Consider the following 17,516-nt stretch of genomic DNA (forward strand, 5'->3'; position numbering starts at 1 on the left):
TGTTTTGATTTGCTTTTCCCTAATGACTAAGGATGTTGGACATTTCTTTAGGTGCTTCTCGGCCATTCAAGTTTCCTCAATTGAGAATTCTTTGTTGAGCTCTGTACCCCAGGTTTTAATAGGGTGATTTGATTGTCTAGAGTCTAATTTTGAGTTCTTTGTATGTACTGGATATTAGCCTTCTATCAGATGTAGGATTGGTAAAGATCTTTTCCCAATCTGTTGGTTGCTGTTTTGTCCTATTGACAGTGTCCTTTGCCTTACAGAAGCTTTGCAGTTTTATGAGGTCCCAATTGTCAATTCTTGATCTTAGAACATAAGCCTTGGTGTTCTGTTCAGAAACTTTTCTCCTGTGCCTATGTATTCAAGGCTTTTCCCCCATTTTCTCTTCTGTTAGTTTCAGTGTTTCTGGTTTTATGTGAAGGTCCTTGATCCACTTGGTCTTGAGTTTTATACAAGGAGATAAGTATGGATCAATTTGCATTCTTCCACATGCTGACATCCAGTTGAACCTTCACCATTTGCTGGAAATGCTGTCTTTTTTTCCACTCGATGGTTTTAGCTCCTTTGTCAAAGATCAAGTGACCATAGATGTGTGGATTGATTTCTGGGCTTCTATTCTATTACACTGATCTTCCTGCCTGTCTCTGTACCAATACCATGGAGTTTTTATCACTACTGCTCTCTACTACAGTTTGAGGTCAGGGATAGTGATTTCCCCCAGAAGTTCTTTTATTGTTGAGAATAGTTCTCAGTATCCTGGGTTTTTTGTTATTCCAAATGAATTTGAGATTTGCTTTTTGTATCTCTATGAAGAATTGAGTGAGCATTTTAATGGGGATTGCATTAAATCTGTAGATTGCTCTCAGCAACATGGCCATTTTTACTATATTAATCCTTCTATTCCATGAGCATAGGAGATCTTTCCATCTTCTGAGATCTGCTTCCATTTCTTTCCTCATGGACTTGAAGTTCTTGTCATGTACATCTTTTACTTGCTTGGTTAGAGTCACACCACGGTATTTTATATTATTTGTGACTATTGTGAAGAGTGTCATTTCCCTAATTTCTTTCTCAGCCTGTTTATCTTTTGAGTAGAGGAAGGCTACTGATTTGTTTGAGTTGATTTTATATCCAGCCACTTGGCTAAAGTTGTTTATCAGGTTTAGGAGTTCTCTGGTGGAAGTTTTAGGATCACAAGTATACTATCATATCACCTGCAAATAGTGAAATTTTGACTTCTTCCTTTCCAATTTGTATCCCTTTTATCTCCTTTTATTGCCTAATTGCTCTGGCTAGAACTTCCAGTACTATACTGAATAGGTAGGGAGAGAGTGGGCAGCCTTATCTAGTCCCTGATTTTAGTGGGATTGCTTCAAGTTTCTCTCCATTTAGTTTGATGCTGGCTACTGGCTTGCTGTATATTGCTTTTACTATGTTTGGGTATGGGCCTTGGATTATTGATCTTTGCAAGACTTTTATTATGAATGGGTGTTGAATTTTGTCAAATGCTTTCTCAGTATCTAGTGATATGATCATGTGTTTTTTTCCTTTGAGTTTGTTTATATAATGTATTACATTGATGGCTTTCCGTATATTGAAACCATCCCTGCTTTCCTGGGATAAAGCCTACTTGATCATAATGGATGATTGTTTTGATGTGTTCTTGGATTCGGTTTTTGAGAATTTTATTGAGTATTTTTGCATCAGTATTCATAGGGGAGACTGGTCTGAAGTTTTCTTTCTTTGCTCTGTCTTTCTGTGGTCTAGATATGAGTATAATTCATAAAATGAATTGGGTAGTTTTTCTTTTGTTTCTTTTTTGTGGAACAGTTCATGGAGAATTGGTATTAGGTCTTTTTGAAGGCAAGCAAATTTGCAGATACAATAAAACTGTCTGATCCCGGACTTTTTTTGGTGGGGAGACTTTTAATGACTGCTGCTATTTTTAGGAGTGTTATGGGACTATTTAGATGGTTTATCTGGGCTTGATTTTACGTTGGTAACTGATATCAGTCTAGAAAATTGTCCATTTCATCCAGATTTTCCAATTTTGTTGAGTATAGGCTTTTGTAGTAGGATCTGATGATTTTTTGAATTTCCTTGTTATGTCACCCTTTTCAGTTCTGATTTAATTAATTTGGATACTGTCTCTGTGCCCTCTGATTAGTCTGGCTAAGGGTTTATCTATCTTATTCATTTTCTCAAAGAACCAGCTCCTGGTTTTATTGATACTTTGTATAGTTCTTTTTCTTTCTACCTGGTTGATTTCATCCCTGAGTTTGATTATTTCCTCCCATCTACTTCTGTTTGGTGTGTTTGCTTCTTTCTGTTCTAGACCTTCCAGGTGTGTTGTCAAGCTGCTAATATATGCTCTCTCCAGTTTCTTTTTGTAAGCACTTAGAGCTATGAGTTTTCCTCTTAGCACTGCATTCATTGTGTCCCATAAGTTTTGGTATGATGTGTATTCATTTTCATTAAATTCTAAAAAGTCTTTAATTTCTTTCTTTATTTCTTCCATGACTACGTTATCATTGAGAAGAGTGTTGTTCAGTTTCCACGTGAATGTAGGCTATCCATTATTTTTGTCGTTATTGATGACCAGCCTTAGTCCATGGTGATATGATAGGATGCAAGGGATTATTTCAATTTTATTGTATCTGTTGAGGCCTGTTTTGTGACCAATTATATGGCCTATTTTGGAGAAGGTACCATGAGGTTCTGAGAAAAAGCTATATTCTTTTGTTTTAGGATGAAATGTTCTATAGATATCTGTTAAATCCATTTGGTTCATAACTTCTGTTAGTTTCACTGTGTCTCTGTTTAGTTTCTGTTTCCATGATCTGTCCATTGCTGAGAGTGAGGTGTTGAACTCACCCACTATTATTGTGTGAGGTGCAATGTGTGCTTTGAGCTTTAGTAAGGTTTCTTTTATGAAAGTGGATGCTCTTGCATTTGGCACGTAGATGTTCAGAATTGAGAGTTCATGTTGGTTGACTTTTCCTTTGATGAGTATAAAGTGTCCTTCCTTATCCTTTTTGATAGCTTTAAGTTGAAAGTCAATTTTATTCCATATTAGAATGGCTACTCCAGCTTGTTTCTTAGGACCATTTGCTTGAAAAAATGTTTTCCAGCCTTTTACTCTAAGGTAGTGTCTGTCTTTCTCACTGAGGTGAGTTTCCTGTATGTAGCAAAATGCTGGGTCTTGTTTGTGTATCCAGTCTGTTAGTCTACATCTTTTTATTGGAGAATTGAGTCCATTGATGTTGAGAGATATTAAGGAAAAGAGATTGTTGCTTCCTGTTATTTTTATTATTAGCGGTGGCATTGTTTGTGTGGCTATCTTCTTTTGGATTTGTTGGAAGAAGATTACTTTTTGCCCTTTCTAGGGTATAATTTCCCTCCTTGTATTAGAAGTTTCCCTCTATTATCCTTTGTAGGGCTGGGTTTGTGGAAAAATATTGTGTAAATTTGGCTTTGTCATGGAATATCTTGGTTTCTCCATCTATGGTAATTGAGAGTTTTGCTGGGTATAGTAGCCTGGGCTGGCATTTATGTTCTCTTAGGGTCTGTATGACATCTGTCCAGGATCTTCTGGCTTTCATAGTGTCTGGTGAGAAGTCTGGTGTAATTCTGATAGGTCTTTTTTTACATGTTACTTGGCCTTTTTCCCTTACTGCTTTTAATATTCTTTCTTTGTTTTGTGCATTTGGTGTTTTGATTAAGTGACAGCAGGTATTTCTTTTCTGTTCTAGTCTATTTGGTGTTCTGTAGGCTTCTTGTATGTTTATGGGCATCTCGTTCTTTAGGTTAGGGAAGTTTTCTTCTATAATTTTGTTGAAGATATTTATTGGCCCTTTAAATTGGGAATCTTCACTCTCTTCTATACCTATTATCCTTAGGTTTGGTCTTCTCATTGTATCCTAGATTTCCTGGATGTTTTGGGTAGGAACTTTTTGTACTTTGCATTTTCTTTGTCAGTTGTGTCAATATTTTCTATGGTATTCTGCACCTGAGATTCTCTCTTCTATCTCTTATATTCTGTTGGTATCTTGTATCTATGACTCCTGATTTCTTTCCTAGGTTTTCTATCTCCAAAGTAGTTTCCCTTTGGGATTTCTTTATTGTTTCTACTTCCGTGTTTATGTCCTGGATGGTTTTGTCCAATTCCTTCACCTGTTTTGTTGTGTTTTCTTGTAATTCTTTAAGGGATATTTGTGTTTCCTCTTTAAGGGCTTCTACCTGTTTACCTGTGTTCTCAATTTCTTTTAGAGTGTTATTTATGTCCTTAAAATCCTCTATAATCATCATTAGAAGTGATTTTAAATCTGAATCAGGCTTTCTGGGTGAGATGGGGAATTCAGGACTTTCTATTGTGGGAGAACTAGGTTCTGATGATGCCAAGTACCCTGGGTTGCTGATGCTTATGTACTTCTATTTGCCTTTCACCATCTGTATCTCCTTAGTGCTACCAGCACTATCTCTGACTGGAGCCTGTCTTTCCTATTTCTTGGTTGTGTCAGAACTGTTTGGAATGGATGTTTCTGCTGGTGTTAGAGCTGAAGCCCAAGATCTGCTCAGTACTCAGGTGCAGACCTGAAGGAACCAGTGCCTCTGGCCAGGAGCGAATCTCTGGGTCTCAGCAGGTCCAAGTTACTCCCTGTTTAGGGCAGGTGTTGCTGTCTCCTTACCTAAGATACTGCCTGGGTTAGAGCTCCCATTTTTTTTCTGTATAACATTTTATTATTGAAAAGATAACATGATAATAGCTAACTACATTTTGTAAGGTTTTTTAAAAATCCCCTCCTGCATATCATGCTTCCAGTTTCTGCAGAATAACATCTAGGCAACATCATGTTAAATTTAGCAAAGCTGTTCCTTGCCTTAGCATGGGGAAACTAGTTGAGTCTGGCCTTCTCTAGTAAATAATCCACTGATTAATTCATGTTTTAGGAAATGATGTTCTCATAACTCCCTATAGCCTTCTCAATCTCTATTTAAAGAAACAGCTCGATTTAAAAAAAATTACCAGTTGTTTGTGAATTTCACATAATGCACCGTAATCCCACTCATCTCCCCTCCCATCTTACCCCTTACAAAGCCCCCACGACAAGGAGGAAAGCTCAGAGTTGAAGCTGTAATGTGTCACAGTGTGTCTTTTGTCCACACTAATTTGCTTGCGAGTGTTCATTGCAATGACTTGCTGGTACAAAGCCTTTGGTTTCTGCTACTCACTCACTATATCATACTGGAACCTCACTGGGACTCCTCATAGATATTCTGTTGTTGCCTTGTGTCATAAATGTCCTATAGTTTTGAATCTGTAGGGCCAGCTTTTTCATGCACTCCAGCAGTTCATCAATGGGGTAGATATTGGGGTGAACCATTCAAGCCTAAGAGGTATCTGAGCTGATCAGGCTGCTGGTTCTCCCACTCTCATGCCCTCAGCTCACCTGCAAACTCCACATTCAGGACTAGCTCTACTATTACAACCCAAATGATCATGTCATAGCTAAGCACACCTGAATATTGCAAGCCATAATGATTTAAGTATTGTATTGCAAGCCAAAATGATTATATTTAGCCAGGCACATCTATTTTGTACACAGGCTGGCAACAGACATGCAGTTTCAAAGTAAAGCAGGAATAACTTTTGTGTTTTATCACCTCCTAATTCAGTATGCTCACAGTGCATTGTAAGGTGTCTTTATATAATAGTCTGTCTGTGTTTTACAATATGGTCCTGCCCTATACAACTCTCCTATAAAGAGCAGGGACTAACAATTAACACTTCTCCATTAACTCATACTGTTCTTTCTTTTGTATCTAAGGCAAAGATGACTCTATCCAACTTATATTTCTTTTAAGAGCATAGAAAATTTTACTTACTAACTTATCCTAAGAGGAGTGAACTAGTCCTAAGAATGAACTCTTTACTATTGACCTTTAGGCCCAATCTTCTCTAAGTAAGTTTTGAACTTTCCCTCTCTTCAAAGTATTGGCATGCCTAGGTCCTCAGAAGAAGTAGTTGACATTGCCAAGCCTCTTCCTTTTTCCTCATATATTCCTATCAATTTTGAGACCATCCAATAAGGGCTCTTCTTTAAAAGCCTTGATCATTCATGTCTTTACTTAACCTTTTAAATAGGCAGGAATCATGGCTTCATCTCCAAAGGATCAACACAGTCATTCTGGTTATCATTTCCACTGGTCCTTGCCAAGTGGGAGAAAGACTCCAAGGGGCCTTGCCTCAGAGAAGTCACTTGCAGAACATTCATGCACCTTTCCCAGGAGAGACAACATGGCTCCCACCACAGAGATACTTTTAAAAAAAAAGTACACATGTTCTTCCTGCTCCCCTCATGAGTCTGTTTCTATATATGCTCATTTCTTTAGGGCACTCCGGAGGTCCTGTGTTTCTCTTCATTTTCCTATATATTTTCTGTTTGATTGTACACATATACATGCTGACTAGTTTATTCTTTTATCTTCAAATTAAAGTTGACTTCATGTTAATTTTACTTGGTTATTTTTTTATTCCTGACATAATTATTTTATTTATATGTACATGTTTATATGTATGAATAGTTGTGTGGGTACATGTTCATACATTTGTGTTTGGAGCAGTCAGAGATCAACATTGGGTATCTCCCTCAGTCATTTTTCCACCTTAATTTTTGAGTCAAAGTCTCTCACTGAAGCTGAAGTTGACCAGTTGACTAGGCTTCCTGGCAAGCAAGCCCTCAGGATCTACCTCTCCCCCACTACTGCCAGGCCCAGCTTTTTATGTGAGGGCTAAGGATCTGAACATCAGTCTTCAGGCTTGGAGGAAAAGCATGTTACCAACTATGCCACCTCCCTAGGCCCCCAAACATAAGTTTTTTTTAAAAAAAAAGAAAATTGGATATTTTGTTTATTTATAATACAGATGCCATCTCCTTTCCCCATTTCCCCTCCCTAGAACCCCCTATTCTATCCCCTCCTCCTTTTTGCTTTTATACCACTTTAATTACATGCATATATGAAGGTCAGTTCTAGGTTAAGGGTCTAGCAATATAATAGATGCAAATAGTCAAGGAACAAACAAGCCATTAAACCCAATTACTGGAACACTCCTGTGATCACTGTTTCTAAGGGCTTATCAGGATGATCAAAATATCTGAGCCAACTTCCCTGTCCTAGCCCAAAGTCATTTTCATGTCTCAGCCTACTTCCTTGTTCTAGCCTAAAATTAGATTCCTGTCTGAAATTACTTCTTTGTTCTAGCCTAATATTTAGATTCCTGCCTGAAATTACTTCTTTGTTCTAGCCTAAGATTTAGATTCCTGCCTGAAATTACTTCTTTGTTCTAGCCTAATATCCGATTCCTGACTGAAGCCTATTTCCTTGTCCTTGGCCCATGTCAGATTCTTGCCAAGCATCCCCAAAGGCTCTCTGCTTCTCCCCCTTTCTTATTTCATTAATAAAAGTGAGTCTGTCTTAGGTCATTCTGACAAGAATGCCTTCCTTACCCATCATGGAACATGCATTATCAAAAGCAATGCACTTCTGTCTTAGGTTGGTAAGGCTCTGTGCAGAATCTTACCTGTCCTTGGCTTGCCAGCCTGTTAAATTAATAACTCTGTCTGGGAGTCCATTTTCAGGATCAAGGCATGTACTTTGGCTGCCATCATGTTGATGTTGTTAAAGAAAAACTTCAACACAATGGGCAAGAATAAAAGTATTCCCAGGACAAAAACAGCTAGCATGATCAAGCTATATATGCCATTCTTGAAGCTTGACCAAAATAGAAATATTGACCTCAGGCCATGGGTAATTTTATCTACAGTATCTACCACATCAACACTCAGTAGAGCAACATTCTTGAAATTCATAAACTCCCTATGTATCATTAAAACATCCAGAAAGGTGCCAAACATAAGTTTTAGCTCAGGAATTTTTATTTGTTTCTTTATTGTGGTTTTATTTTCTGTGTGGTGTTTTCTTACTTATCTGAAATAGAAGCCTTTTCATTATCCTCATTTAAGGATAGTTGTAAGAGTTTCTTTAAAATTTGCCTCTGAAAAAGAAGTCAAAGGGATACAAATAGGAAAGGAAGAAGTCAAAATATCGCTATTTGCAGATGATATGATAGTATACTTAAGTGACCCCCAAACTTCCACCAGAGAACTCCTAAACCTGATAAACAACTTCAGCAAAGTGGCTGGTTATAAAATCAACTCAAACAAATCAGTAGCCTTCCTCTACATGAAAGATAAACAGACTGAAAAAGAAATTAGGGAAATGACACCCTTCACAATAGTTGCAAATAATATAAAATACCTTGGTGTGAATCTAACCAAGCAAGTGAAAGACCTGTATGACAAGAACTTCAAGTCTCTGAAGAAAGAAATTGAAGAAGATCTCAGAAGATGGAAAGATCTCCCATGCTCATGGATTGGCAGGATTAATATAATAAAAATGGCCATCTTGCCAAAAGCAATCTACAGATTCAATGCAATCCCCATTAAAATCCCAACTCAATTCTTCACAGAGTTAGAAAAGGAAATTCTCAAATTCATATGGAATAACAAAAAACCCAGGATAGCGAAAACTATTCTCAACAATAAAAGAACTTCTGGAGGAATCACCATCCCTGACCTCAAGCTGTACTACAGAGCAATAGTGATAAAAACTACCTGGTATTGGTACAGAGACAGGCAGGAAGATCAATGGAATAGAATTGAAGACCCAGAAATGAACCCACACTCCTATGGTCACTTGATCTTTGACAAAGGAGCTAAAACTGTCCAGTGGAAAAAGGACAGCATTTTCAACAAATGGTGCTGGTTCAACTGGAAGACAACATGTAGAAGAATGAAAATTGATCCATTCTTATCCCCTTGTACAAAGCTCAAGTCTAAGTGGATAAAGGACCTCCACATAAAACCAGATACACTGAATCTAATAGAAGAGAAGGTGGGGAAGAGCCTCGAATACTTGGGCACAGGGGAAAAGTTCCTGAACAGAACTCCAATGGCGTATGCTCTAAGATCGAGAATTGACAAATGGGACTTCATAAAATTGCAAAGTTTCTGTAAGGCAAAGGACACTGTCAATAGGACAAAACGACAACCAACAAATTGGGAAAAGATCTTTACCAATCCTTCATCTGATAGAGGGCTAATATCCAATATATACAAAGAACTCAAGAAATTAGACTCCAGACAACCAAATTACCCTATTAAAAAATGGGGTATAGAGCTTAACAAAGAATTTTCAACGGAAGAAACTTGAATGGCCGAGAAGCATCTAAAGAAATGTTCAGCATCCTTAGTCGTCAGGGAAATGCAAATCAAAACAACCCTGAGATTCCATCTCACACCAGTCAGAATGGCTAAGATTAAAAACTCAGGTGATAGTAGATGCTGGCGAGGGTGTGGAGAAAGAGGAACACTCCTCCATTGTTGGTGGGACTGCAAGATGGTGCAACCACTTTGGAAATCAGTCTGGCGGTTCCTCAGAAAATTGGACATAGCATTACCTGAGGATCCAGCTATACCACTCCTAGGCATATACCCAGAAGATGCTCGAACATATAACAAGGACATATGCTCAACTATGTTCATAGCAGCTTTATTTATAATAGCCAGGAGCTGGAATGAACCCAGATGTCCTTCAACTGAGGAATGGATTCAAAAAATGTGGTATATTTACACAATGGAGTATTACTCAGCTATTAAAAACAATGAATTCGAGAGGTTCCTAGGTAAATGGATGGAACTAGAAATTATCATCCTGAGTGAGGTAAGCCAATCACAAAAGAACACACATGGTATTCACTCACTGATTATTGGATATTAGCCTAGAACCTTGAAATGCCCAAGATGCAACTCACAGGCCACATGAAGCTCATAAAGAAGGAAGACCAAGTGAGGGTGATTCGGTCCTTCTTAGAAGGAGCAACAAAATACTCAAGGGAGCAAATATGGAGACAAAGTGAGGGACAGAAACTGAAGGAGGGGCCGTCTCAAGACCACCCCACCTGAGTATCTATCCCATGTGCAATCACCAAAGGTAGATGCTGATGTGGAAGACAGGAAGTGCATGCTGATAAGAGCCTGATATGGATATCTCCTCAGAGGCCTTCAAGAGTCAGACATATTCAGAGGCAGATGCTCACAACTAGCCATTGAACTGATCATGGGGTTCTCAATAGAGGAGTTAGAGTGAAGACTGAAGGAGCTGAAAGGATTTATGGCACCATGAGGAGAGCAACAATACCAACCAACCACAGCTCCCAGGGTCTAAACCACCAGCCTGGGAGCACTTAGGGGGGGATCCAGGGCTTCAGCTGAATATGTAAAAGTGGAGGGCCCTGCTGGGCATAGGTAGAAGAAGAGAACCTTGACCTCATGAAGGCTGGATGCCCCAGGGGGTGGGAATTTTGAGGGTGGGGAGGTGGGAGTGGGGGGGGGGTAGATAGAGGTTACATCCACAGAGAAGAAGGAGGAGGGGCGAGGGGATTGGGGGTTCCGAGGAGGTGGTGGGGGATGGGGTAAGGGGACAACATAGGAAATGTAAATAAATCATCCAATAAAAAAAAAGAAAAAAAAAAGAATGATAATCCCCCCCAAAAAAAAAAATTGCCCTGATTATTCCAGTATTGTGGTTGAGTCCCAGTTTCTACTGTGTTCACTGGTGTGTGGTTAATTTGCATACATCTTTGCCAATTAATTTTAGATTATATCCTGGACATTATTAATGATGCATTGTGCGAGTGTCAATCCTGCTATATTCTTTCAAAGAATTTTAAGTATTTTAACTGGCATTTGAGAAGTCTGAATTTGCACTGTAAATTTTACTCTACATTATTCATGAAGTGATAAGTTGCCCTAATTCTTTCAGTACTAACTTGGCTAAATACATAAAAATATATACCTCTATATATGTACAGGTAGCTTATAATTCTTGTCTGTGAGAGAGCTGATCTGGCAGAGATTAGCTGACCTTTGCTGTAAGCAAAATACTTTAATTGGCATATTAACATAACTAGCTCTTCTTAAACACTCAAACAAGTGTTTGAATAGGCAACTTCATCTAACAAACAAAGGCCTATTTGGGGCACATAGTAGTAATATACAGTACATATATGTTGAAATTCCAGCTAGTGATATTGATGTCTTCTTTTATTTCACTGAACTCCATCTATAAAAATGCTAAAGGTAGAAGAATAAACAATTCCTATGGAATTGTAGGAGTATCAAACATTCTTAGTAGTATGAGTTAAACAGCTTCACATGCTGTCCCTCAAACCTATGAGATTTATACTCTGTGGAAGAGCTGACATGAATCTACTACTCATCTTTATCCTTTTGGATTCAGATTAGGTCAAGAATTGGTTACTGTCCTCAGTCTGAATCTGTGATGAACCACATGACAGGCCGGGAATCGTTGGTCATGTACGCTAGGTTGTGGGGAGTCCCAGAGCAAGACATTAATGAGTATGTGGAAGCCTTTCTGCATTCAGTGCACTTGGAACCAATTGCTGACCAGTTTATCCACACATACAGGTGAGACATTGTGTCATTGCTATTAAGTAAATGATCCTGTGCTTCTACTGTTTAGAGTGAATGCCCACAAAGCCCACCTCTACCTCTGGCACATGGAGGCAAGTGACTAAAATAACCTAGCACCCTGATAAGCTCAGACATCAGGAAAACAACATATCCCATGTGGAACTTGAATGGAGCTAACCTTTTGCATATTTGAACAATTTTTACATTAAAAAAAGAATCTCTGTAACTCCATGGAGATAACACACACACACACACATACACACACACTTGAATCATCAGTTTTGAGTCATATCCAGTAACCTGAATGTACAAAAAATCCTATGAGTTAATGACATATATTACTTTTTCTTCTTCACATTATGGAGTGCTGGAAGCAAACGTAGGCTAAGCACTGCTATTGCCCTAATGGGAAAGTCTTCAATTGTCTTCCTGGATGAACCATCTACTGGCATGGACCCAGTAGCTCAGCATCTGCTCTGGGACACAGTTGCATGTGTCTGTAAGACTGGTAAAGCTATCGTCATAACTTCCCACAGGTAAGAGCCATTGAAAGCTTGGCTGGAAACTAGAAGAAGCTGCAATGGGTATGGGATGAAATTAATTTCTGCTAGGACTATGAGTCAGCAAACTTTCCTAAACATAGGAGCTACAGAGAAGCAACTGTGGGTGAACCTTCTACATGTGAGAGCTTAGTTGACTGATACAATCAACTAAGAGAAAATACTAGTTAGCTAATTCAATGAGGATTTGGGTATGTGCTGCTGTGCTGCTTTAAGTTTCCAAATGTCCTCTTTCCAAATATGATCTTAGTGGTGACCAATGCTAAGGCTTCTAGTTCTAAGACTTCTAACCCTAGGTGTTTGAATGTATTCCCTGAGTCTCCTAAGACATATCTTCTTTTTCCTCCCAGAATGGAAGAATGTGAGGCCATCTGTTCTAGGCTGGCCATCATGGTGAAAGGGAGGTTTACATGCCTAGGCACACCCCAGCATGTCAGAAAGAGGTTTGGTCATGTATACACTCTAACAGTAAAGATCAATATTGCTAAGGACGAAGATAAAGTACAAGAGTTCAAACGTTTCATTAAAGCAACTTTTCCAGGTAACATAGGTGTGGTTGATTCATCACTGTTAAGTCATATTTACTATTCTGCTACATGTCTTCAATTATACTTCTCATTGAATTGCTCATATTTATTATTGAACCCTTATACTAAGCTCATTTTCAAATTTTCTATGAATTTCCATGAGTTGTATACCTTGCTGTCAGTTTGTGAAGAGCAACCTATTGTCTTCGCAACAGGCTGAGTTGTTTAAGAATTTCTGTGTGATCCTTTTGACCAAGAACTCAACATGCTATAACCCAGACTCAGTTGTAGAAGCATTGTTTGATGACAAGAAATGGCCAATTAGGATCCCTCACTATTTGGAGACTTCATTAGAATCACCTTCATATATTTTAGGAAATTTCTACTGGGTTTCCATACCAGACCTCAAATGACCTTCAATTATAACTGTCTCTCCTCACATCCCCTCCCTCAACTCTATCTTCCCACCCTCTCTCCAACTGATCCTACCATCCCTGCCCTCTCAGCACCCAATCCACCCATAAAATTTATTCTATTTCCTTCTTCCAGGGAGATCCATGTCCTAGTCCCTTCCTCTGTACCTAATCTCCCTGGGTCTACAAATTATAGTTGACTTCTTGTCATTTATTTAATGGCCGATATCTACATATAAGTGAATATAGACAATATTTCTATCTTTCTGAATATAAGTTACCTCATTCAAGATGATGTTTTGTAATTCCATCCATTTGTCTACAAATTTGATGATAATTACTTTTTAACAGTTGAATAATACCTCATCATATAAATGTACCACATTTTCTTTATTCATTCTTTGGTTAAGGGACATCTAGGTTATTTCCAATTACTAGCTATTATAAATAGAACAGCAATAAATGTGATTGAGCAAGTGTCCTTGTGATAGGATGAAGTGTCCTTTGGGTATACACCCGGATCTTGAGGTAGATTGATTCCAAATTTTTTGAGGAACTGCCCTACTAATTTCCACACTGCCCATAGTGGCTACACAAGTTTGCACTCCCACCAACAATGGATTAGTGTTCCCCTTACTCCACATCCCTGCCAGCATAAACTGTCACTTGTGTTTCTGATCATAGCCATTCTAACAGGTATAAAGTGGAATCTTGAAGTAGTTTTAACTTGCATTTCCCTCATAGATAAGGATGTTGAACATTTCTTTGTTTCTCAGCCATTTGAATTTTCTCTTTTGAGGATTCTCTGTTCAAATATGTACATATTTTTAATTGCATTATTTGCTTTGATATCTAGCTTTTTTATTTCTTCATATACTTTTTAGCCTTGTGTTGGATGTGTAATTACTGATACATAGCTGTATATTACAACATATTTTAAAAGATAGAAATTAAAAGAATATGTAGTATATGTGTGTCTTTGTGTAAAGCACGGTGAATTCAAAACAAAGCAATTATATTTAAGAGTCTGTTCTTAAATAATACAATAAAGAAAGCTAAAAGATGCTTAACCATAGAAACCATAGGTGCTTAATCTAGAAAGTGGTTGCCTTTAAGGAAGAGAAAATTAGTTGGTCACAACACAGATGACAGCTATAGTATTGGGTGTAGTCACTAAGCTATACATGTTAGTTACTTTCCGTCACTCTGATAAATTACTATGACTAAGGCAACTTCTAGAAGAAAGTTTTTTTTAATTAGATATTTTCTTTATTTACATTTCAAATGTAACCCTGTCCCCTCCAGAAGCCTCCTATCCCATTCCCACCCCCTGCTTCTATGAGAGTACTTACCCACCCACCCACCCACTCCCACCTCCCCACCCTGGCATTTCTCTTCATTGGAGCATCGAGCCTTCACAGGACCAAGAGCCTCTCCTCCCATTGATGCTCAACAAGGCCATCCTCTGCTACATATGTGGCTGGAGTCATGGGTCCTTCCATGTGTACTCTTTGGTTGGTGGTTTAGTCCCTGGGAGCGGTGGGGAGTCTGGTTGGTTGATATCGTTGTTCTTCCTACCGGGTTGCAAACCCCTTCGGCTCCTTCAGTTTTTTCTCTAACTCCTCCTTTAGGGACTCCGTGCTAAGTCCAATGATTGGCTTTGAGCATCCGCCTCTGTATTTGTCGGGTCTCTGGCAGAGCCTCTCAGGAGACAGCTATATCAGGCTCCTGTCAGCAAGCACTTCCTGGCATCTGCAGTAGCACCCGTTTGGGTTTGATGACTGTATATGGGATGGATCCCCAGGTGGGGCAGTCTCTGGATGGCCTTTCCTTCAGTCTCTGCTCCACATTTTGTCTCCATATTTCCTCCCATGAGTATTTTGTTCCCCCTTCTAAGAAGGACCCAAGCAACCACACTTTGATCTTCCTTCTTCTTGAGCTTCATGTGGTCTGTGAATTGTATCTTGGGTATTGCAAGCTTTTGGGTTTATATCCACTTATCAGTGAGTGCATACCATGTGTGCTCTTTTGTGACTGGGTTACCTCACTCAGGATGATATTTTCCAGTTCCAGCCATTTGCCTAAGAATTTCATGAACTCATTGTTTTTAATAGCTGAGTAGTACTCCATTGTGTAAACATACCACATTTTCTGTATCCATTCCTCTGTTGAAGGACATCTGGGTTCTTTCCAGATTCTGGCTATTATAAATAAGGCTGCTATGAACATGGTGGAACATGAGTCCTTATTACATGTTGGAGCGTCTTCTGGGTATATGCCCAAAAGTGGTACAGCTGGGTCCTCAGGTAATGCTATGTCCAATTTTCTGAGGAACTGCCAGACTGACTTCCAGAGTGGTTGTACTAGCTTGCAATCCCACCAACAATAAAGGAGTGTTCCTCTTTCTCCACATCCTCAACAGCATCTGCTGTCACCTGAGTTTTTGATCTTAGCCATTCTGATTGGTGTGAGGTAGAATCTCAGAGTTGTTTTGATTTGCATTTTCCTGATGACTAAGGGTGTTGAACATTTCTTTAGGTGCTTCTCAGCCATTCACGTTTCCTCAGTTGAGAATTCTCTGTTTAGCTCTGTTCCCCATTTTTAATAGGGTTGTTTGGTTCTCTGGAGACTAACTTATTGAGTTCTTTGTATGTATTGGATATTAGCCTTCTATCAGATGTAGGATTGGTAAAGATCTTTTCCCAATCTGTTGGTTGCTGTTTTGTCCTATTGACAGTGTCCTTTGCCTTACAGAAGCTTTGCAATTTTATGAGGTCCCATTTGTTGATTCTTGATCTTAGAGCATAAGCCATTGGTGTCCTGTTCAGGAAACTTTCCCCTGTGTCTATGTGTTCGAGGCTCTTCCCCACTTTCTCTTGGATTTTGCAAATGATCATGTAAGCTATGATTTTTTTTCCAGATTTAATTAGCCAACTCTGCAGTTTTTCATGGGACTATAACTAATAAGGTAGTATTTTTTCAGAAAGTAAATATATTGAGATAACTAAGGTCATCCCTGTCAGTGATTATAATCTTGAGGATTATATCATTCTTTGTATTAATTGAACATATTTTCTCTGGCATATATGAGGGTCATTGAAATAGAAATTACATAGGAGTTTTTAAAAACTTCCCAATAGTATCCAGTGCACACCTGTAATTCTGGAACATGATAAGCAGAGGCAGTTACCATAAATTCAAGATCAGCCTGGGCTACATAGCAAGTTTCAGATCACCCTGGGTTAGTATGTTCCATGCCAGCCAACACTATAAAACAATACTGTATCATCATCAACATTATAATTATTACAAAGAAACACTATAGTCCTCTCCATTACTCACTTGTCAAAAATCTTTCTCTTCTTAGGTAACATCAAATACCAGGAATTTCATGGGACTATTGGCTACTATATTCCAAGCAAGGAAATCTGCTGGGGAAAGGTGGTTGTGAAATTCATGCCAATCTAATATGTTAATAGAGGACAAATAGAAAACATTGGGACTTAAGCATATGGAATGAGAATCTATTACTTTCCCAAGGCCTCCTGAATTTAATTGAGTCTTCTGACCCCTAAATTCTATTATTATGTCATGTTCAACAAGAGAATGGTGGTAGTTAGGTAGGCATGGATGGGCAGGCCTGCCATCCCTCGACTCTGGAGACTAGGACAGGAGAATCTCCTGTTTGAGTCCAGCCTGGAGTACATGTAAAATTTCTGTCTAAAAAGAATGTGTTTGCAGAATGGTGTGGCAGTCAAGATAGCTGTTTCCTATCTGCTTTTTGATCATTTTCTCTTATGTTTTGTGGCTTCTTTTATCTTTTTGTGCTGGTTGGGGAAGGACAAGTGAAGGAAGGGTCACCTATAGATACTATATGATAACTTTGTCCTTGTTTGTTTGTCTGTTTTTTTAAGGTATTTGAAATTTTGGAGGAAGCTAAAGTGCTGTTCAAGTTAGAAGACTATTCTGTCAAACAAGTAACCCTGGAACATATCTTTCTGACCTTTGCCAATACTGATAAATATCAGGAAATAAAGCTGCAGTAAGCTTGCAATCCAACCAGTGACCCTCTTTCTTAGACTGCTGCCTGCACCGAATACATAGAAGTCTTGAGATATACATCTACAAATAAAAACCCTGAGGGAGATCGCTTGCTTTCTTTGAAAGTTAAAGTGAATAACCAGTTATTTGAACTATGAAGATTCATTTTGCTCTACTTCTAAATTTAAAAGTTAGCTCTTTATTCTCCTTCTTCCTTCCATGCACAGCTCCAAACATCTCTTCAAATCTTAGTTGTGAACTGATCCAAACTCTTAGCTCTGGCACTGACCAGCTTCTTTATCTTGGGACTTTGCTTATTTTCTCTCAACTTCAGGTTTCCTGTCTGTTGACCAGGACTGACACTTTCTACCTTTATGAGTTCAGAGGATGGAGTGGGATCATTTAGTAAAAGCATAT

The 17,516-nt window shown here is 38.7% G+C and overlaps 1 protein-coding gene across 2 annotated transcripts in view; it reads left to right on the forward strand.

Moving 5' to 3' along the window:
* Window positions 1–17,120, forward strand: part of LOC114618480 (ATP-binding cassette sub-family A member 3-like) — a 187,718-nt gene extending 170,598 nt beyond the window's left edge. Inside the window, exons 23-27 of one of the 2 annotated variants that reach the window (XM_028764249.1) lie at window positions 11,365–11,552; window positions 11,924–12,094; window positions 12,469–12,659; window positions 16,426–16,499; window positions 16,973–17,120. In XM_028764249.1, coding sequence (XP_028620082.1) covers window positions 11,365–11,552; window positions 11,924–12,094; window positions 12,469–12,659; window positions 16,426–16,499; window positions 16,973–17,104 — 756 coding nt within the window. In that variant the 3' untranslated portion in view covers window positions 17,105–17,120. The remainder of the gene's footprint in view (window positions 1–11,364; window positions 11,553–11,923; window positions 12,095–12,468; window positions 12,660–16,425; window positions 16,500–16,972) is intronic. The other variant, XM_028764248.1, reaches the window with a different exon arrangement.
* The last annotated feature ends 396 nt before the right edge of the window (window positions 17,121–17,516 follow it).

The sequence above is a fragment of the Grammomys surdaster genome, unplaced genomic scaffold (genome assembly GCF_004785775.1).
Source record: "Grammomys surdaster isolate TR1022 unplaced genomic scaffold, NIH_TR_1.0 142, whole genome shotgun sequence".
NCBI lineage: Eukaryota > Metazoa > Chordata > Mammalia > Rodentia > Muridae > Grammomys > Grammomys surdaster.